This window comes from Bos taurus, chromosome 23 (assembly GCF_002263795.3).
Source record: "Bos taurus isolate L1 Dominette 01449 registration number 42190680 breed Hereford chromosome 23, ARS-UCD2.0, whole genome shotgun sequence".
Taxonomy (NCBI): Eukaryota; Metazoa; Chordata; class Mammalia; order Artiodactyla; family Bovidae; genus Bos; species Bos taurus.
The window spans coordinates 12,712,830-12,735,062 of NC_037350.1; the positions used below are offsets into that span (position 1 = coordinate 12,712,830).

At 39.2% G+C, this 22,233-nt stretch overlaps 1 protein-coding gene across 1 annotated transcript in view; it reads left to right on the top strand.

Annotated features, from left to right (window-relative positions):
- Nucleotides 1–22,233, top strand: part of DNAH8 (dynein axonemal heavy chain 8) — a 328,304-nt gene that overhangs the window by 152,260 nt on the left and 153,811 nt on the right. Inside the window, exons 50-57 of the mRNA XM_024983878.2 lie at nt 3–244; nt 348–488; nt 2,231–2,468; nt 6,354–6,496; nt 7,425–7,559; nt 8,287–8,409; nt 15,773–15,986; nt 20,978–21,087. Coding sequence (XP_024839646.1) covers nt 3–244; nt 348–488; nt 2,231–2,468; nt 6,354–6,496; nt 7,425–7,559; nt 8,287–8,409; nt 15,773–15,986; nt 20,978–21,087 — 1,346 coding nt within the window. The remainder of the gene's footprint in view (nt 1–2; nt 245–347; nt 489–2,230; nt 2,469–6,353; nt 6,497–7,424; nt 7,560–8,286; nt 8,410–15,772; nt 15,987–20,977; nt 21,088–22,233) is intronic.

A 22,233-nucleotide genomic window follows, 5' to 3' on the forward strand; every position in this document is an offset into this window, starting at 1 on the left:
AGGTGAAAACATTTTCCTCGTTTTAGATGGCCCTGTGGATGCCATTTGGATTGAGAACTTAAATTCCGTGTTGGATGACAATAAAACCCTCACACTGGCCAACGGAGATCGCATCCCCATGGCCCCAAGCTGCAAGCTTTTGTTTGAAGTCCACAATATCGAGAACGCCTCTCCAGCCACGGTTTCTAGGATGGGCATGGTGTACATCAGCAGCTCTGCCCTCAGCTGGAGACCAATCCTGCAGGTGGGGACTGGAGACCTACAGAAGCGCATTTAGTATCTTTCCATGTCTCGCTTTCTCCATGTCTTGCTCTCTTATAAACAGAGATTCTGTTTCTTTGCTGTAGGCATGGTTGAAGAAGCGTACTACTCAGGAAAATAATGTATTCCTAACTCTGTATGATAAAATATTTGAGGATGCATATACATTTATGAAACTGAACCTCAATCCGAAAATGCAGCTCTTAGAGTGCAACTATATTGTGCAAGTAAGATATGTTTTTTGTACACTCATTGCTTAAGATTTGAAATTCCCCCCACCTCCCCCCCACACACTCAGTTGCAGTCTAGAGGTATCTGAAATGGAAGGTTCACAGAATACATCAAAATCTTTCTGTGATGTGGCAGTGAAGCGTCTGAGAATTTGGATTCCTATTAAAGATCTTATTGATTCACTTACTGCCATGTCTTCATGAGTTTCACCTCCCAGGGCGGTATTGTCAGGGGAAGCGGAATGAACTATCTTTCCCACCATTCAAGCTCAGTCTAACCTTCCCAGAAAGAGTGTCCAAAAATGAGAGCAGACAAGATAAATAGAGCTGGTAGTTCTACAGAAAGCACAACAAGGAGCTGGTGGCAAGCAGGAAAATTTGGGTGGAAGTCTTGGCTTTGCAAATTTAGTGTATGTATTAGATAGGGAAAACCTTGAAGCAGCTCTCCAAGTAGTTTGTAACCTTATATTTTCCCCCTCTACTCAGTTTTCCTTTTAAGTCTTTGGAAGAAACAGAACAAATCGTGAATTTCTTTCTCTTTCTTTTTTTTCTGTTTCTTTTATATATTTTTTTAAAGATGTATTTGTTTAATTGGAGGATAATTACTTTGCAATTTGATGATGGTTTTTGTCATACAGCAATATGAATTGGCCATAGGTATACATGTGTCCCCTCCATCCTGAACCTCCCTCCCATCTCCTTCCCTACCCTATTCCTTAGATTTTTCAAAGGCTCTCCTGATTCTAGTCCATATGTGATCTCTCATTATCCATTCTAGAGCTCTGATTCTCTGTCAGTGTGAAGGACGTCAGTCAGGGAGGCTGGGTGGCTTAGAAATAATTCATGAAGCTCACAAATCATTGAAATGATTTTATTTTGAAAGACAAAGGATGTCTTACTGTAGATACTTTTTTTCTTTTTTTTTTTTTTTTTGATGCCATGTGGGAGTTGACACACTTTTTCTTGAAGGGGCAAATAGTCAATGTTCTAGGCTTTGCACAATTTTCCATCCCAACCCCTCAGCTCTACTGTTGCAATATAGAAACAGCCAGACGCAATGGACGAGACTAACTGTGTTTCAGAAACACTTCATTTGCTAAGCAAGTGGCTGGCCCCTGGGGCCACAGTGTGCTGAGCCTTGCAACATGTTAAAAATAAATAAAATCTTTGATCTATAAAATTTGGAATAACCAAACTTTAGAACCAGAAACTACCTAAGGAAGCATCTAGTCTAGGCTTTTTGCTGCTCAGATGAGGAAACTGAGACTCAGAGATGTTAGGGGCATGAGTTGGGGGAAGAAACCACACCTCCGCATTCCCAGTTTGGTGTCTTTTCTGTGCAGTCATGCTAAGAGTCGGACACGACTGAGTGACTTCACTTTCACTTTTCACTTTCATGCATTGGAGAAGGAAATGGCAACCCACTGCAGTGTTCTTGCCTGGAGAATCCCAGGGACGGGGGAGCCTGGTGGCCTGCCGTCTATGGGGTCGCACAGAGTCGGACACGACTGAAGCGACTTAGCAGCAGCAGCAGCAGCAGCATGTAGTCTGCCTAAAGCAGAATGACTTTTCTTCTAAATGCCACTGGCTGTAGGACACTGATCAAGCCATAACTGGGGATATATGGATTTGTTTTCTTCTCCCGTTCTCTCCTTCTTTTAAAGTTATTATTATATTTAAATGTTTATTTTAAAATCTAAATATAACACTTACTTTTATTGTATTTTAAATATTTTCAGTCTCTCAATCTTCTGGAAGGTTTAATCCCCTCCAAAGAAGAAGGTGGCATTTCGTGTGTCGAACATCTTCATAAATTATTTGTGTTTGCTCTAATGTGGAGTTTAGGAGCCCTTCTGGAACTGGAAAGCAGAGACAAGCTTGAAGCTTTTATGAGAAGTCATGAAAGCAAGTTAGATTTACCAGAAATACCTAAAGGCTTGACTCAAACCATGTATGAGTTCTATGTTACTGATTATGGTAAGCACAGTGACTTACGTCTGAAAAAAAAAACAAAACATTTTTTTTTTAATGGAATAGAGATAAACTCCATAAAATCTTCTATGGGAAATATTAAACCAATTGTGAGTAACATAATTGCTAATACTATTTTTAAATTGCATCTATGGAAACAAGACTAGGATTTTGCATATGAGCTGGGAATGGTTATAGAGGCTCTTGACTTCCCCTTTCCCAGTTATCTAAGTGAAGTCTACCATAAATAAGTTAGCAGTACCTCTTTTTCTATTGCTTGAAGAGGAAGGGTAGAAGTATAGAGAACACAGATTCTTCATGATGCAAAGTGTGGTAATGCAGTCTTAGAACTTCTTTGTTGGAAACATCAGAATAATCAGAGAATGAAGCAAGCAGATAGGGACCCTACTTATGTGTAGTAGACTTGGCAAAATCCCATGCCTCGGCTCCCTAACCCACCATATGTGTCAGGGCCCAGCTTACCGCTCCCTAAAAGAAGCTAATTATGAAATAAATCCTTAAACCTAGATGTTAATTCTCTTACAATTTAGAGCCAATCCAAAGATGGTTCTTTGGAAAGAGCGGTAAAATTGGTCAATTTCTTACCAGAGATATTAGGGGGAAAAAAGAGAAGAAGTAGATTACCATGAGCCAGGTTGAGAGAGGAAACATTACTACAGACCCTAAAGATGTTAAAAGAAGAAGTGATTATTAGAAACAATGTTAATGAAAGTACATTTGACAGTGTAGATGCTGGGCATTTATTCTAGGGGTGGAAGATTGGATTAACGTTTAAAAACCAGTCAGTGTAATTCACCATATTGATATACAAAAAACCAAGCAATTTATGTGTCATCTAAATAGATGCAGAAAGTACATTTGACAAAATTTTAACATTCTTCTATGGTAGAAGGATCATTTTTCTATGATAAAACTATGACAAAACTCGCAGGATACTAGAATTAGAAACTTTATCATTATAATAAAGAATATCTTCAAAAAAGCTGTATTATACTGAATGGTGTGCTGCAGTCCATGGAGTCACACAGAATCAGACGTGACTTAGTAACTCAACAAATACTTAATGGTGAAAGACTGAATACCTCCAAGGTTCAGAAACAAGAATATCCTTTCTCACCATTTCTGTTCAGCATTGTACCAAATGTTTTAGCCAGTGCAAAAAGGCAGTAAATAAATAAATACAAACAAACACACAAATGAAATATCTATTGGAAAAAATTGGAAAAAAAACAAGTAAATTTCTATTTACTTGCAGATATTATAACCTCCCTCCAAAATGTTGTTAGAACTAGTATAATGAGTTTAGCAAGGTCACAGAATGAAAGAACAGTATATAATAATAATTTGTATTTCTGTACGCTCGCAACAAATTGGAAACTGAAATTTTAATATAGAATTCAAAATAGCATCCAAAAATGAAATATATAGGGATAAATTTAATGAAATATGTATAAAATTTGTATACTGAAAGCTATAAAACTGCTGAGAGAAATTAAAGAAGCCCTGAATAAATGGAAAGATAAATCCAGTGTACAAATCAGAAAATACAGTATTGTTAAGATGTTACTTTCCCTGAACTTATCTATACACTTAGTGCAATCACAGTGAAAAATCTCAATAGGCTTTTTTTTTTGGTTAAAATTTATAAATTATTATAAACTTTTATGGAAATGCAAAGAATAACCAAATCAATTTTTAAAAAACAAAGGTGGAACACTACGTCATGATTTCACTAAAGTTAACATCTCTTTAAAAGTCACTATGAAAATAAAATGACCCATTTTGGCCACAGAATGGAAACAAATATTTAAGAGACATATATCTGATAAAAGAATTTTATCCAGAATACATAAAGAACTCTTGCAATTCAATAATAACTTTAAATAGATGCTGTACCAAAGACTTATGAATGGTGAAAAAAAGAATATGAAGAGATATTCAACATGATTGGTCATCAGGGAAATGCAAATTAAAATTGCAATGGGGTATCACTTCACAGTCACTAGAATGACTAAATTCTAATTAATTTAATGCCTAAAATGGGAATATCAATAACCTCAGATAGGCAGATGACACCATCCTTAAGGCAGAAAGTGAAGAAGAACCAAAGAGCCTCTTGATGAAAGTGAAAGAGGAGAGTGAAAAAGTTGGCTTAAAGCTCAACATTCAGAAAACTAAGATCATGGTATCTGGTCCCATCACTTCATGGCAAATAGATGGGGAAACAGTGCAAACAGTGGCTGACTATTTTTCTGGGCTTCAAAATCACTGCAGATGGAACTGCAGCCATGAAATTAAAAGACGCTTACTCCTTGAAAGGAAAGTTATGACCAACCTAGACAGTATATTAAAAAGCAGAGACATTACTTTGCCAACAAAGGTCCGTCTAGTCAAGGCTATGGTTTTTCCAGTAGTCATGTATGGATGCGAGAGTTGGACTATAAAGAAAGCTGAGCACCAAAGAACTGATGCTTTTGAACTGTGGTGCTGGAGAAGACTCTTGGGAGTCCCTTGAACTTCAAGGAGATCCAACCAGTCCATCCTAAAGGAGATCAGTCCTGAGTGTTCATTGGAAGGACTGATGTTGAAGCTGAAACTCTAATACTTTGGCCACCTGATGCGAAGAGTTGACTCATTGGAAAGACTCTGATGCTGGGAGGGATTGGGGGCAGGAGGAGAAAGGGACGACAGAGGATGAGATGGCTGGATGGCGTCACCGACTCAATGGACATGAGTTTGGGTAAACTCCGGGAATTGGTGATGGACAGGGAGGCCTGGTGTGCAGTGATTTATGGGGTCGCAAAGAGTCGGACGCGACTGAGCAACTGAACTGAACTGAACTGAAAATGGCAGGGTTCATAATACCAAATTCTGGCAAGAATGTGGAACAAGTACAGCTCTCACATTGAACATTGTGCCCACTTTGCTAACTACACAGTGGTGCACAAGATGCAGCCTCTATGGAAAACCCTTTAGCCACTAATGTTTAATCCTTAAAACTTAAACATACACATAACATAGGACTCCATAATTTGCAAGGAAAGTTGAAATCAAGGCTGTTCCTCCAGTGATGAATATTTGCTTTGCTGCTATCAAATGTGTACTCTTCCTCTCTCTTTCCATGCATTCTATGTACACAGTTACTTTTTGGGTAAATTTCTGAATTGTGTTTTTTTTTGGAAGATCTTTAAAATGGCAGTTAAATTCAATAATGCAATCAACAATGAGGGTCATTCCATTTAAATGACCACAATATAAACATCTCTGGCCAAGTTTGCATGACTAACAGCGATGCTGACACCATAGATTGAATGGTGCTTTCCAGAGATGCTAAAATGTAAATAAGATACTTTTCTTAGAATTGATGGAATGTACTTATAATGCTTATTATAACAATAATGTGGTGGTTGTGTTAGTCGCTCAGTCATGTATAACTCTGCTTCTCTGTCCATGGATCCTCCAGGCAAGAATACTAGAGTGGGTAGCCATTCTTCTCCAGGGCATCTTCCCGACCCAGGGATGCAACCGGGTCTCCTGCATTTCAGGCAGATTCTTCACAGTCTGAGCTAACCCATCCTTTTAGTTAATGTGGCTTTCTTAGTAGATACTAAACGTATCATTGGTTGTAATTCCATTTTAGGTCAGAGCTCTCTAGATAAATAATAATTTAAAGATTATTTTTTAAAGAGGCAAAACAAATTTAAATTATCAGATGCCACGTACATTAGCTTAGCAGATAGGTTAATATGTTTCATGAAGATGTTTTAAATGTTTATTTCTGTTGATTGTTTATAGCACTTATATTTTTGTATTCTGAGATAACTTTTGAAGAATGCAGTTTTATTAAGATCCGTTTTAATTATTGCATAGGTGATTGGGAGCATTGGAATAAGAAACTTCAGCCATATTATTATCCAACTGACAGTGTTCCAGAATATTCATCAATTTTGGTTCCAAATGTTGACAATGTTAGAACAAATTTTTTGATAGACACCATTGCAAAACAGCATAAAGTAAGTTTGATAGTTTTGTTGACTGAAAAAAATGCACAATCTAAAAGCTGAGAGTTATGTTATTTTTTAATTTAAATGTATTTATTTTAATTGGAGGCTAATTACTTTACAATATTGTATTGGTTTTGCCATACATCAACATGAATCCACCACGTGTTCCCCATCCTGAACCCCCCCTCCCACCTCCCTCCCCGTACCTATTTGGTGGACATTCTTCAGACTTCAAGTCCAGGACACAGCATCTCAGATAGTGTTCTGATGCGGCAAAGTTTGAGGGGGGAAGTCAGGATATATAGAAATTTCTGTAACCAAAAACCAGGTAGTCGGAACATCATGAAATGATGTTTTTTAATGAAAACAAACAAACAAACAAACAAAAACCCAGGTGTCTCAAGTTAAGGAATTTAGCACTTTCCATGTATGGAAAGATTCGGGTCTGGACTCACTAAAGTCATCCCTTTGATATGTGGGGCCAGTAGCCTGTGTTTCCTGAGTCTCTTAGATCATTGCAGACCATGTAAGAAGCACAACTCTTTTTACAACCACAAGTGGGAAAAGTAAAGTACAGAGGGCTGGAGGTGGTGTCATTTCAAAGAAACCTTTTGGCAAGTGAACTCCGGTTCCCAAAACACGCTCGAACTCTGCTGATTTTCAGCTTGCTAAGGAAAGTGGATGTCTGCCTACAAAGTCCCTCCCCTGGTCACGTGACCACTCACCCACGTTTTCTTCCAGTACATTTTCTTCCAGCATGCATTGTACATTTATGGCTTTAATTCAACTAGGATTTATTTTGATGTAGGTTTAATTCTTAAAAGTAACTAAAACCTACCGTTAATTTATAGAATGAAAGAATGGCTACCAGAACCATAATATGTTTAAAACTAAACATTTTATAACACCTTTTAACATGATTATCCTACCATTGCAGGCTGTTTTACTCACAGGGGAGCAGGGAACTGCAAAAACTGTAATGATTAAGGCCTATTTGAAAAAATATGACCCAGAAGTACAGTTATCTAAAAGTCTAAACTTTTCATCTGCCACAGAACCAATGATGTTTCAGGTAAAATCTATCCTTTGCAGTAGTCATTAACTTATTAAATATATTAAGTAGTTGATACATGTATATGCAAATAAAACATTGATATATATAGTCCCTCAGTATCCATGGAGGATTAGTGCCAAGACTCCTGGGAGTACTCAGTTGCATACAGTGGGTAGTGTTTGCGAATAACCTGTGCATATCCTCCCATATACTCTAAAATAATCCCTAGATTATTTATAGTACCTAATACATGATAATTCTATGTAAATGGTTGTAAATGCTATGTGAATAGTTTCCAGTGTGAGACAAATTCAAGTTTTGCTTTTTGAAACTTGCTGGAATTCCCCCCACCCCTGCCCCCAATACTTTTGATGGAAGTTGGTTGAATCCAAGGACTTGGAAGCCATGAATATGAAGGGCTGACTGTAGACGCATCTTGAAAGAATCAGTATTGCAGTTGCCATTCAGCTATTTAACTTTCCTAAGGCTGAGACTGAAGCCACATTCAAACAGCATATTTTGGCCTAATAGTGAAGTTGAAGCTGAACATTGGAGTGTCGTTTGATGTAAATTAATGATAAACAGTCCAACAACTTATTTTTTAAAGTTCACAGTATTTATTTGAATAATAACATCACCCATTAAATAAATAAGTCAGTTATATTCTACTCTGAAAAGCATGCTCATCATTTTTAGAAATGGACTGAAGTGTAATGCATAAAACAGACTGTTTCCTTTTCTCTAGAGAACAATTGAAAGCTATGTGGACAAGCGGATGGGAAGCACATACGGGCCACCTGGAGGCAGAAAGATGACTGTATTTATTGATGACATTAATATGCCCGTGATTAATGAATGGGGAGATCAGGTATGACTAAAATATCTCATGTGGGTGATATTTAACCAGTATTCTTGGTTATATATATGGGCTTCCCTGGTGGCTCAGATGGTAAAGAATCTGCCTGCAATGCAGGAGGTGACCTAGGTTCCATCCCTGGGTCAGGAAGATCCCCTGCAGAAGGAAATGGCAACATGCTCCAGTATTCTTGTCTGCACGATTCCATGGACAGAGGAGTCTGGTGGTCTACAGTCCATGGGGTTGCAAAGAGTCAGATACAACTGACACTTTCACTTTCACTTGGTTATATATAAAGAGATCAATAACCGTCACTTGATTAAGCCTAGTAATAAATTCTCAGTCTTTTTTGACCTCTTGGTGATAGGTGACCTTCTCCTTTCTTGAAATCCCTGTATGCTTCTCCCCATGTTCCCTTTGGTCTCTTTGGCTGCTTGATTTCAGTGTACTTTCTGGCTTCTCTCTTCCTTTCCCCAGGGTTTTATCTTTGTTCTCTTATTTCTCACTCTACATACTCTTTTCCAGGAGTATGTGATGTTTAGAAAACACTGAAAAAAGGAGATAGCTCTTTTATACACCACTGACCTATTTGTGATCGTCTATCAACCCCAGACTCACTTCCCTTAGAGGACCTCACAGATGCTACCACCTGGGTTCAGCATGTTCATGGTGGGATCCCCAACACCTCTTCCCACTGCTGTCCACTGCCTTTTCAACAACATCCACCAGAGCCCACCAGGACCAGTCACATCCCTTCCACCAACATCAGGTTTACCTTTGATGTCACCAGGAGGTCAGGACTCCCAGGTCCATCCATGCTCAGCCTGAGACTAATTCCCATCAGTTCTGCTTGGCCCTTCTCTGACCCCATCTCCTACATTCCCTCCTGAAAACCCTCTGTGTGCCCTCAGAGGTCATGATTCATCCACAAAGTGAAAAGTGAAAGTGTTCGTCGATCAGCTGTGTCCGACTCTTTGTGACCCCATGGACTGTAGCCCGTCAGGCTCCTCTGTCCATGGGATCTCCCAGGCAAGAATACTGGAATGAGTTGCCATTTCTTCCTCCAGGGGATCTTCCTGACCCAGGGATGGAACACAGATCTCCTGCATTGCAAAATTCCCTGAAAATTCAGCTTCTCCTCTGAGCTTTTCCTCACCATCTTGCTCCAGTGGGAAACCGAGGATGCTGCTTTCCCTGCATACTTCTCACCTGGATGTGAGGGAGAGGTCCTTGGTTCCCTTGGTGCTGCATCGCCCCCCAACCCCCACAACCCTCCGCCAAAGATTTCAGTCCCTGGATCACTGATACTCTCTGTCCAGGGCTGCCCCAGGCTCTAGGGTAATTTTCATGGTGTGTACAATATGTCATAGCGCAGAGACTCGCACATCAGAGAACCTTGCACATAGTTTAATGCTCTGCTGTCACTGTCTTGAAATTCCTAATGATTTTTGAACAGAGACACTGCATTTTCATTTTGACCTGGGCCCCACAAATTATGAAGCCAGTCCTGCTTGTCGTAATTCTCAGTGATGCCAACCTTTGTCTCCATACATGATCTTGGCCTCTTAGTTCCTTGACCTGGACTCCCCTATAATCATGTCTTCTTCTCTGTCTGAATTACTGGCTGATGCAGTCATACCCTACACCTTGTCATTATCAATAACTGTCATCCCTTCATTATCTCAATTTCAACCCTTCTATTCTCTGATCACTATATCCACACTCTATAGCTCATTTCCTCTACTACAGATGGCCATCATCCAAAAAAACCTAAAAACAGTAAATGCTGGAGAGGGTGTGGAGAAAAGGAACACACTTACACTGTTGGTGGGAATGTAAAGAGATACAGCCATTATGGAGATACATACCATTATGGAGAATGGTATGGAGTGTCCTTTAAAAACTAAAAATAGAACTACCACACGATCCAGAAATCCCACTGCTGGGCATCAACCACTGTTTATGGAGCCATCAAACATCAACCAGATGGAGCCGTCAACCACTGTTCCTACCATCATCAAACTCTCCTTCATTTCTTCTCATTTCCTCACTTTCTTCCTTCCCCCAGCTACAATTCCATAATCTATCATTATAATCATGGGAGCATATACCCTCTACTCATCTGTGAAAACCTTAACCATGTTAAATTCTTGTTAAACCTTTTTGCTCACCACCTACCTGCATCTATGCAGTTATACTTAGCTGGAGAAAAATACGCAATACTGGTTTCACTTTAAAATCATATTTATGGACCTCTGCTAAGCTCTTGGTACTGCCCAGAAATTGCACTGCATGTTTCGTGTTATGTATCTTTATCCTGTCTATTCCTGTCCTGGCATTTACTTTCAGGCTCCTTTCATACTGTCTTTTTCTCAGACCTTGGACACCATCGTTTCCTTGCCCTCAGCTGATCATAGAAGTCCCGCAGTCTTCTTCCTATTCCCACTGAGAACACATTGATTTTTGTTCCCTTTTGTTTTCTTTCCTATCCATTTACTGCAGTCAATTTCTGTGTTTTAGTGGTTACCCTTGACAGTGCCTCCTGCATACATAATCTGAAATAAAGAAAGTCTAGCTCTTCTTTCCCATTTTGTTATATCCAGTGACCTTTGAACACTTCAATTTCCTTTATCTTTCTTCTGATTTATCCTTTTATTGTTGACTTGTATTTAAGTCTATATCTCTCTTTGTGTTACCATAAATTGTATTGGTCACCATTATATTGTATAACGCCAGTTTTATTTTTATAGGAGTGTAGTTGATTTGCAAGGCTGTGTTAGTGCAGGTGTTCAGCAAAGTGAATCAGTTATACATATACATAAATCCACTCTTTTTTAGATCCTTATCCTACCTAGGTCATTACAGAGTACTGTGTAGGGTTTCCTGTGCTATACAGTAAGTCCTTATTATCTATTATGTTAGTGTGTGTATGTTAATCCCAGCCTCCCCATTCATCCCTGCCCTCCCCACTTTTCCCTTCTGGTAACCATAAGTTTGTTTTCTACATCTATGACTCTGTTTCTGTTTTGTAAATAAGTTCACGTATATAATATTTTTTTAGATTCCACATATAAGCGATATTGTCACATTTGTCTTTTTCTGTCTGGCTTACTCAGTTGGACAATCTCTAGGTCGATCCATGTTGCTGCAAATGGCATTATTTGGTTCCTTTTTGCGGCTGAGTAATATCCCATTGTATATATATTCCACGTGTTTATCCATTCCTCTGTCAATAGACATTTAGGTCACTTCCATGTCCTGGCTATTGTAAATAGTGCTGCAGTGAACACTGGGGTACATGTGTCTCTTTGAGTTACGGTTTTCTCCAGATAGATGCCCAGGAGTGGGATTGTTGGATCATGTGGTAGTTCTGTTTTTGGTTTTTTAAGGAACTTCCATACTGTTCTCCATAGTGGCTGTACCTCTTTACATTCCCACCAACAGTGTAAGAGTGTTCCCTTTTCTCCACACTCTCTCCACCATTTACTGTTTGTAGATTTTTTGGTGATGGCCATTCTGAACTGTGTAAGATGATACCTCATTGTAGTTTTGATTTGCATTTCCCTAATAATTGGTGATGTTGAGCATCTTATCACTTGTTTTTTGGCTATCTGTATCTCTATTTTCAAAGCAACCTCCCATGAGACATTATTTTTACTGTTTCTTTTTTAAGATTTAAAAAAATGCTTATTATTTATTTATTTTTGGCTGTGTTGGGTCTTCATTGCTGCGAGAGCTTTTCTCTAGCTGTGATGAGCCGCTGCTGCTGCTGCTGCTAAGTCACTTCAGTCGTGTCCGACCCCATAGACTGCAGCCCACCAGGCTCCTCCTTCCCTGGGATTCTCCAGGCAAGAACACTGGAGTGGATTGCCATTTCCTTCTCCAATGCATGAAAGTGAAAAGTGAAAATGAAGTCGCTCAGTCGTGTCCTACTCTTTGCGACCCCATGGACTGCAGCCTACCAGGCTCCTCCGTCCATGGGATTTTCCACCCCACTGGAGTGGGGTGCCATCGCCTTCTCCGTGATGAGCAGGGGCTACTTTCTGGTTATGGTACGTGGGCTTCCCATTGCAGTGGCTTCTCCTGTCTCGGGCACAGGCTCTAGGGCAGGCAGGCGTCCATAGTTGCGCCATGTGGGCTCCGTGGTTGCAGCCCCTGGATTCCGGAACACAGGCGCAGTAGCTGTGGTACACGGGCTTAGTGTTTCCACAACACATGTCATCTTCCTGGACCAGGGATCAGACCCATGTCCCCTGCATTGGCAGATTCTTTACTGCTGAGCCCCAGAGAAGCCCTACTGATTTTTACACTCACTCTCTGTTTGCCTGACTCATTTCTTTACCACTTTTTTCACTCTTTATTCCTCTTTATTCCTGGGCCTCCCATCTGATATCATGTTTCTTCTACTTTTAGAACTTCCTTAGGAGAAAATCTTTTAATAACAAACTTTTGTTTTGTTTGATTTTGGAGGGTTTTTTTTTTTTTTTTTGGTCTACAAAAGTCTTTATTTTTGAGATTGGCAGTTATTTTCTTTCATCATTTTAAATATATGACTTCTGTCTTCTGTTTTCCTTGTTGCTGTTGAGATGTCAACTACCACATTGTACCTCTGAAGTAAATCTGCCTTTTTTCTCTTGCCACCTTACTTTCCTATAATTCTTTTCTCTTTTGAATTATGTTCCTTGGTGTAGATTTATTTGTATTTATTTGCTTGGGATTTATTGGAACTCACCAATCTCTGGATTTGTCTCTTTGTCAAGTCTAGAAAATTTTTATTCTTCTCTCTACAAATATTGCCTCTGCCTCACTTACTTTCCCCTCTTATCACACTCCCAGTGTGTGTTAGATTTTCTTCTTTGCCCTCTATGTTTCTGTACTTCTTTTCTGTACATCTTAACCTTTTCTCTGTCCAATGCTTCTAGTCTAGATAATTTCTCCTTTTCTATCATCCATCTCACTAATGTTCTTCTCTGCTTTGTCCACTCTGCTGTCAAATTCATCCACTGAGTTTTAATTTCAATTGCTGTTTGGTTCTTTTTTCTTTCAACTATGTTATCACTTTTTACAGTTTTTATTCCTTGCATCTATTTTCAAATCATTGCCTATTTCTTTCTTTTCTTTTCTTTTTTTTTTGTAGCCCTATTAGAGTTTTATTATGTTTATCTCTTCAGCAACATTTTGTGCCTACCCTACACCAGCAGGCGCGGGTAACCCGTTGAACCCCATTCGTGATTGGGATCGGGGATTGCAATTATTCCCCATGAACAAGGATGTCCGGGGCTGCACGCACGCTACACTGCCTATTTCTTTCAACATGTTGAGCACAGTTGCTTTAAAGTCTGTGTCTGTTACTATCATCATCTGAAGTCCATAACATCTGTGTCTGTTCTCTTTTGTCTCAATAGGTCTTGTTCATACTCAAAGTGTCTTGTTGTCTGCATCTTTGACTGCTTCCAAAGTCATTGCCCTTGAAAAATTACCTGTGGCTGTTTCTTAAAGCTTCAGATGAATGTGCCCTTAACCGGATAGGTTTTGAGTTTTCTTCTGTCGGATTCTTAAATGCTTATTCAGCTGGGATCACCTCAAAGAAAGGTTAATATTTGAGCGTCTCTGGCCCAGCTAGGCCATGCATACTCATGGTGCAAGTCTATTCCAGTGTCATTCTGAGGCCACAACCTCCCAGGGAGACTTTGCTGTTCTTTTTCTTTCCCTTTTCCTCTCCCATTCAGCAGGGATCCTGGTCAGATAAACCTTTCAGCAGTTCCTATAAGGTGAGGAGAGAGGGAAGCGTATTTAGTTATCTAAAAGATGAAGAACTCCTGAATTCAGATTTTTTAAAAATCCAATTAGGAATGCCTAGTTGGATGTCCAACTTAACATGTCCAAAATGAAATTCCCGTTACTCCCCAAACCTACTCCTACAATAGTCTTCTCCATCTCAAGAAATAGCAACTTCGCATTCAGCCTGTCTTCAAACTATACAGAAGTCTTGACCACTACTCATCACTCTATTGCTAAAGCCTGGTGCAAGCTGCCATCTCTCTTCTTGATTATTACACACATCTCCTCATTATCTCCCCATTTCCCTTGTGTCTCTCAAGCTATCTGCATATCAGTAACCAATTAAAACATGTGTCAGATTGTGACACACTCCTCTGCTCAAAATTCTCCCCGGAGATGCATAGCATATAAACGCCAAAATCCTCCCCATGATCCAAAGACCCTACACTGATCTCATCTTCCCATGAATCTCCTCCAGCCACATTTACTGATTCTTATACACATGGAATGTAACATTTACTCAGAACCTCTTCATCTGCTGTTTCCTCTGCCTGGAATGCCTTTCCCCTAGATATCTGAATGGTTAGCTTTCTCACTTCCTTCACGTTTTTGATTATATGTCTTATGAGATGAAGCCTTCCTGCTTCCACATTCAGTTGCATCCATGAGCACTGCCTGTTTCCTTTCTCTGCTCATTTTCTCTAAAGGACTTATAACATACATATATATACATACATACATACAGGTGTGCACATGTATGTTTTGTCTCCACCACAAGAAGGTATGCTTCATGAAGACAGGGATTTTTGTCTGTGTTTCAACAGGGCCAGACACAGAGTAGCCATTCATTAAATGTTGACTGAAAGAGTGTTGTACTTGAAGGGCTTGTATGTTATCTATTCAGAGATGCCCAGTAGGAATTTGGATGTACAAGTGTGGAGTTTGGAAGAGAATCTGAAGCTTGAGTTACAGAGTTGAGATTCTTTAGGATATACAGTTGAGATAGAAACAGAAAAGAAATAGAGAAGAGCCAAGGATGGGAGCCTGTATAAAGATTACAGCTGAGGGATGAGTGGAGAAGAATGTCTTAGAAAGTGATCCAGGGTCTCAAGATGAGCCTTGGAAAAACCAAATCTCTAGAACTAAGAGAGGAAAAAAATTCAATACAGCGGGAATGTTAGCAGTGGCATAGGTTGTAGAGAAGAAAGCTGGGGATATAAAATCCAATACCAAAACAGTTAGGAGTAAAAGTATCCCATAATCTGATTTAAGGTATTTTGAAAAGTTGAATGTGAAATGTGAAAGATATCTGTAGTAAAACTAGTAACTTTGAGAACTCTTGTAATTGTACCAAATATTCTCTAATTCCTATATCTAAATTTATCAAAGTGGTAAAGAGTGCATTGGATTTGCACCAGGTTTAGAGTTCGTGGGTGGTACAATTTAAGTTAAATTGCCTTGAAGGCAACATTCACAAACACTTCATTGAAAAGAGCTGAGCATTTTTTTTCTGATGTCATCTGTACTATTTTATAGGAAATTTGGAGAAAAATGGAGTGATGTGTTACTAAAATATTATTGTTTAAAATTCCAGATAACTAATGAGATTGTGCGACAGATGATGGAAATGGAAGGAATGTACAGCTTGGATAAGCCTGGAGATTTCACCACTATTGTTGATGTACAGCTCATAGCAGCAATGATCCATCCTGGAGGTGGTCGAAATGATATTCCGCAACGTTTAAAAAGACAATTTACTGTGTTTAATTGCACATTGCCTTCAAACGCTTCAATAGACAAAATCTTTGGTATGACAGTTCTTGGTGTTTAATTTTTTATTGCATTACATAATGGACATAAACCATGCAAAACCTTATTTATGAGATAAAAAGGCTCAGTGTGAGGTAGGATTAAGTATCTGAAATGGACAACTAAGTGCCAGGAGCTAAATACTAAGAAGAATCGTGTTTATAGCCTGTCGTAAGACTCAGGAATATTTAGAAACAGTCTTGTTTAAGGTTAGCTTTAGAGATAAGCAGACCTTTGTGTTCTGGTTTTCTTGACATGATTAATCAGAGAAATTTGAGCTAATGAATGACAGCACATTGATCATGGATTAACAGTATAATACACCAAGTCAAATGCAGCACTTTGCTATGTTAGTGAAAATGATATTTTTTTTGGAGTATAACCTTGCATTCTTTATTAAAGAATATGATTCTTTTAAACATTATAATTCTTTTAAACATTTACAAACACACAAGGCATGTACACAGAGTTTTGTCATTGTTTTTGCCAAAACAAAATCATATTATATACATTTCCTTTTCAACTTGAAATTTTCTTTAATAAAGTATAATGAACATCCTTTCAGGTCAGTAGTTATTAATCTAACTCATACTTTTTTAAAATTTGAAAATAATATTTTGACACTAAATTTAGGCTCACGCAAACCATTCCATAACAGTTATATACATGAAGACATAAGGGAGACTGTCCCGTTCATATGTGGGCATTAGTTGTTTGACATAGCAAGTACTATAGATGAGAACAGAAAATTTTCAGTAAATGGTGCTGGAATATTTAGTAATTCTTATGTGAAAATAATGGAAATTGGACCCCTACCTCACACCAAGCATTATAGTCAATACAGAAGTTTTGAAGATTTAAATATAGAAATCTGTAAAACATTTGGAAAAAATATTGGAAAATATCTGAATGATCTCTGGGTAGGAAAGAACTTCTCAAATGAGACTCAGAAAGCATAGACCATAAAGGAAGAAAATGATAAATTTGACCAAAATGAAAAGTTTCTGTTCATTCAAAAAGCAACATTAAAAGAGTATTAATAAAATAAAGACAAGTCCCAAAATGGAAGAAAAAAATTTCAACATGTAACAAAGCAAAAGACTTAGTAATCTGAATACTCTGAAAATTTCTATGACTCAGTCAGATAAAAAGCAAACATCCTAATATAAATATGGACCAAAAGTCATGCATTTTAAGAAGAGAAAACAAGATGACTAATAAATGGTAAACATTAGAAATATGAACATTTAAAACACCAGGGAAAAGCCATTTATAATCACTAGATTTGCAAAAATGAAAAATTATGACCAAAATATCAGGCATTGGTGAAAATGTGAAGCAAGTGAGACTCTTCCCTGCTGCTGCTGCTGCTAAGTCACTTCAGTCGTGTCTGATTCTGTGCGGCCTCATAGACGGCAGCCCACGAGGCTCCCCTGTCCCTGGGATTCTCCAGGCAAGAGTACTGCTACTGGGAGTATAAATTGCCACAAGCTCTTGATAATGACTGGACATTATTACTGGTTGTAGAATGTGTGCATACCCACCACCGTTCCACTTCCAAGTATATGCCAGTTCATCATTTTCTTCCTTTAGGGTGATGCTTTCGGAATCTCATGTAAGAAGCCCTTTCCTACCTAGAGGTCATGTAGATATTTGCCTATGTTTCCTTCCAAATGTTACATAGTTTTGTCTTCCATATTTGAGTCCTTAATCCATCTGTAGTTGATTTTGCACATGTGTGCCACAAGACTTACACAAGAAGGTTCATAGAATAGTGCTCATGACAGCAAAACCCGTGTAGTGGCCCAAATGTGTATCAACAGTGAAGTCAGATAAGACATTGTGGTGTGGGCATACATGCTGTGCTCTGCAGCTGTGAATGTGAACAAAGTCAGCTACATGCTTCAAAATAGATGAAGCCAAGAATTACAACATTAAGGGGAAAAAGCAAGTCACAGAGGAACCTATAACATAATCCCATTAAATTGAATTTCAAAAATTAAAGTTAAGAGAAAGGGGTTAAAGTTCAAGAAAATAAGTGGCAGAGCTGTTTTGGGGAAAGCGAGTTGCTGATTCTCACGAAGCCAAAGCAGTGGGCTACCTCTGGAGGGAGGAGGGATTGGACAAAAGAGACTTCTGATGTGCTGGGGCGTTGTGGTACTCCCCCAGTCTACTGGTCTATATGTGAGTGTTTGCTTACTTGTTAAACTATTTTGTACAGTCTTTGATATGGTTAATATTGAAAATGAGATACAGAAACACACTAGAAACAGGCTCAGAGAAGTGAAATAATTGCCCAGTTATGTGGTGCTGATCCTGCTCTCTGGGGCTTCCAAATGGCATTAGTGGTAAAGAACCCACCTGCCAATGCAGGAGACCCAGGTTCGATCCCTGGGTTAAGAAGATCCCCTGGAGGAGGGCATGGCAACCCACTCCAATATTCTTGCCTGAAGAATCCCATGGACAGAGGAGCCCAGTGGGCTACAGTCCATAGGGTCGCAAAGAGTTGGACATGACTGAAGTGACTTAGCATACACACATGATCATGTTTTCTGATTCCTGACCCCATACATCTTATATAACACATTTGTGCCACAGGAAGCTGAAAATCTAGAATCAGAGGACTTCAGAAAGAGGCCTTATAGGCGTCTAACAGAGCCAACCATGACTTTGGACCATTTCACGTTCCCTCAAGGCTGCCCGTCTTTGGTTTATGTGAACAGAACCAAGAGTTTCTTGGGCTGCCCCACCCTTTGCAAACCTGCTATGTGTCTCTGGGCAAATATTCATACTCATTTTCCTCTGAAAATACCATGCTCAGTACTGAACATAAAGCTCAACACTGAGTCTCACTGGCACGAAGTAGGGTTAAATCTTTTTGCAGTCTAACACCAAACACACTTTGAGACTTTAGAAACAGTCTATAGACATATAACACAGTCATTCCTGAGGGTGATCATGTCAGATTCACTGGGCTGGGTGTTTCCTAGGAACCATTACATCAGCACTCAGGCCAGGGTGTTGCTGATTGCAGATCAGGAGATGGGGGTCCTGACATTCTACTAATGTCAACAACCAATTCCTTTGACCTGGAACATTTTGCTTTACTTATCTCTACCTCCTCTCCTCATCTATAAGATGAGGAAATAGTTCTTTTCTAGCTCTTCTACTCTTCAGCGAAGCCTGCTTTATGGGTTCCAGAGCCAAGTTTCCTTTAGGTCCAAACCTTAGATCCACCCACGTATAAGCTGGGTGATCTTGGGTAAGTTGGTAAACTCGTATTAAAATGAGAATAATAATACCCTCTGTGTCCATCCATGTTGTTGCAAATGGCAAGTCATGTCAGACAGAGAAAGACAAATACCTATGGTCTCACTTATATGTGGACTCTGGGGAATAAAACAAATTAGCAAACAAAACAAAATGGAAACGGACTCATGGATACAGAGATCAACTTGGTGGTTGCCAGAAGGGATAAGAATGGAAGGATTAGTGAAATAGGTGAAGGGGATTCAGAGGTACAAACTTTCAGTTTTGAAATAAATTAGTCCTAGGATTATAATATACAGAAATGTAGTCAATAATATAGTAATAGTTTTGCATGGTGACAGAGGGTTATCAGGCTTACTGTGGTGATCACTTAACTGAGGTATAGTTGATTTACAATGTTGCATTAGTTCCAGGTGTACAGCAAAGCGATTCAGTTGTACATACGTATATATCCTTTTTTTTTTCAGATTATTTTCCTTTATAGGTTATTACAAAATGTTGACTATAGTTCTCTGTGCTATTCAGTGGGTCCTTATCTATTTCATATATAATGCTGCTAAGTCGCTTCAGTCGTGTCCGACTCTGTGTGACCCCATAGACGGCAGCCCACCAGGCTCCCCCGTCCCTGGGATTCTCCAGGCAAGAACACTGGAGTGGGCTGCCATTTCCTTCTCCAATGTATGAAAGTGGAAAGTGAAAGTGAAGTCACTCAGTCGTGTCCGACTCTTAGCAACCCCATGGACTGCAGCCCACCAGGCTCCTCCATCCATGGGATTTTCCAGGCAAGAGTACTGGAGCGGGGTGCCATCATATATAATAGTAATGTGTATATGGTAATCTCAGACTCCTAGTTTATCCCCCTCTTTTCCCTTTGGAAACCTTAACTTTATTTTCTATGTGTGTGGGTCTGTTTTGTAAGTTCATCTGTATTATTATTTTTTTAGATTCCCTATATAAGAGATATGATGTTTGTCTTTGTTATTGTGTGGTAATCTCTAGGTCCATCCATGTGGCTGCAGATGGCATTACTTCATTCTTTTTGATGGCTGAGCGATATTCCATTGCCCATATGTACCACATCTTTATCTATTCATCTGTCAATGGACATTTAGATTGCTCCCATGTCTTGGCTATTGTCTGTAGTGCTGCAGTGAACACTGGGTGTGTGTATCCTTTCACATTATGGTTTCTCCAGATACATGCTCAGGAGTTGGGTAGCTGAATCACATGGCAGCTGTGTTTTTAGTTTTTAAAGGAACCTCCATGCTGTTCTCCATAGTGGCTGTACCAGCTTACATTCCCAGGAAGTATAAGAGGGCTCCCCTACTCCCTCTACAGCATTTATTGTTTGTGGACTTTTTCATAACAGCCGTTCTGACCAGTGTGATGTTTTGAATGTTGAATTACTATGTTGTACACCTGAAAATACCAGAATAGTGTGTGTTGACCATATTTCAATAAAAAATAAGTAAAAATGGGAATAATAATAATACCGACCTCAGATTCTTTCTCGTAGGATGTTGGGAAAATTAAAAGGGTTAATACATATAAAATACTTATCAGTGTGTACTAAGCTTTGCTGCTCCCACTGCTGACTCCCAGTCTTAGCTGATTCTTTGAGAGAAATTCTTCACACCTTGTAATGATTTATTCACTGGGATAAACATGTACTTTGTGATCTTGAAGTAAGCTTGTACTTTCAATCTTGTTTATTTTTCAGGAGTTATTGGCTGTGGGTATTTTGATGCTTGCAGAAGGTTCAAACCTGAAATATGTGAGATGATTCTGAATTTGGTTTCCGCGAGCAGAATGCTGTGGCAGTGGACGAAGGTACAAAACCGTCCGTTATCAGTAATCAGGAAAAAATGTCACTAATTTCTCAGTGGCTCAGGAAGTTCTCATCACATATTGGGTGGTAGTGTTTTTTCGGGCAAAGACAAATTAGGGGCTTGAATAGATTTATGACACCTTTTCCTTCCAGGGAGCAAATATTCTGACTGAATGATGCTTTCCATATGTATGAGATATTACTGTAAACCAGACATTGCATTCAAGATAAAGTAGAATTTTGCTGAAATGAGAACACTGCTTTTCTACTTGTTTCTCTGATTTGTACCTCTTTATGCCTGTCTTCCCCTCCCCACCCCCAAGAACCAAACTGGGCCAGACACTCAGATGTTCACTGAGTGACTACATGGATTTCCAGATATTCTTAGCTAGTCAGGACTTAAAGTCCAACTTGTGGGTTCCTCTGAGGTGGAGCATGAATTAGTAAATGAATACAATGTACTTAATAAAGTAGTCTAGATTTTACTACAGAGATCAATGCCCTAAGTAAAACTCAGGGAGCGCTGTAGCTGTCACCAGATGTCTGAAGGTAGACTCATGAAAAAGTGATTAAAGATAGGTCAGAGATTTAAAAAAAAAAAACACACACAAAAATAGCATTGATATATGTGCTAAAAAAAAGTGGTGAAAGAGATGAGGATTACTTGTCATAGTTCATACGTTCGTTTGGCCATTTACGCACATCTGGACAGACGCTGATGTCCTGGGGAAACCTGGAGTGTGGCAGCCTCTCAGACCCCTGGGTGGACTGGGGGATTTCTTCTGTGTAGCCCCGCTGCTGTGACCATTTCTTTGCATGGGGCCTGCTCCAGACTGGAGTTTCAGAACATCTGGATATCTGAGATAATTCTCTGTCATAAGATCCATCTTTTTCCAGTGGGACTGTTGTTCAATTTAACATGCCCTTGTACATATTTTTCTGGAAGGCTTTGGTCTTCCTGGTATCTTTCCATCAAAGCTTCTTTTATGAGTGTTAATCAGTTCCACTTCCTCACCTTTCTTAATCTTTTTAACACGTTTTGCACAAGTTCTCATTTCCACTGCTCTCATCAAGGTCATCAAAGGCCACAATCTTACCAAACCCAGAGGCTGATTTTGTCTTCCTCTGACTTGACCCTTTAGTGGCAT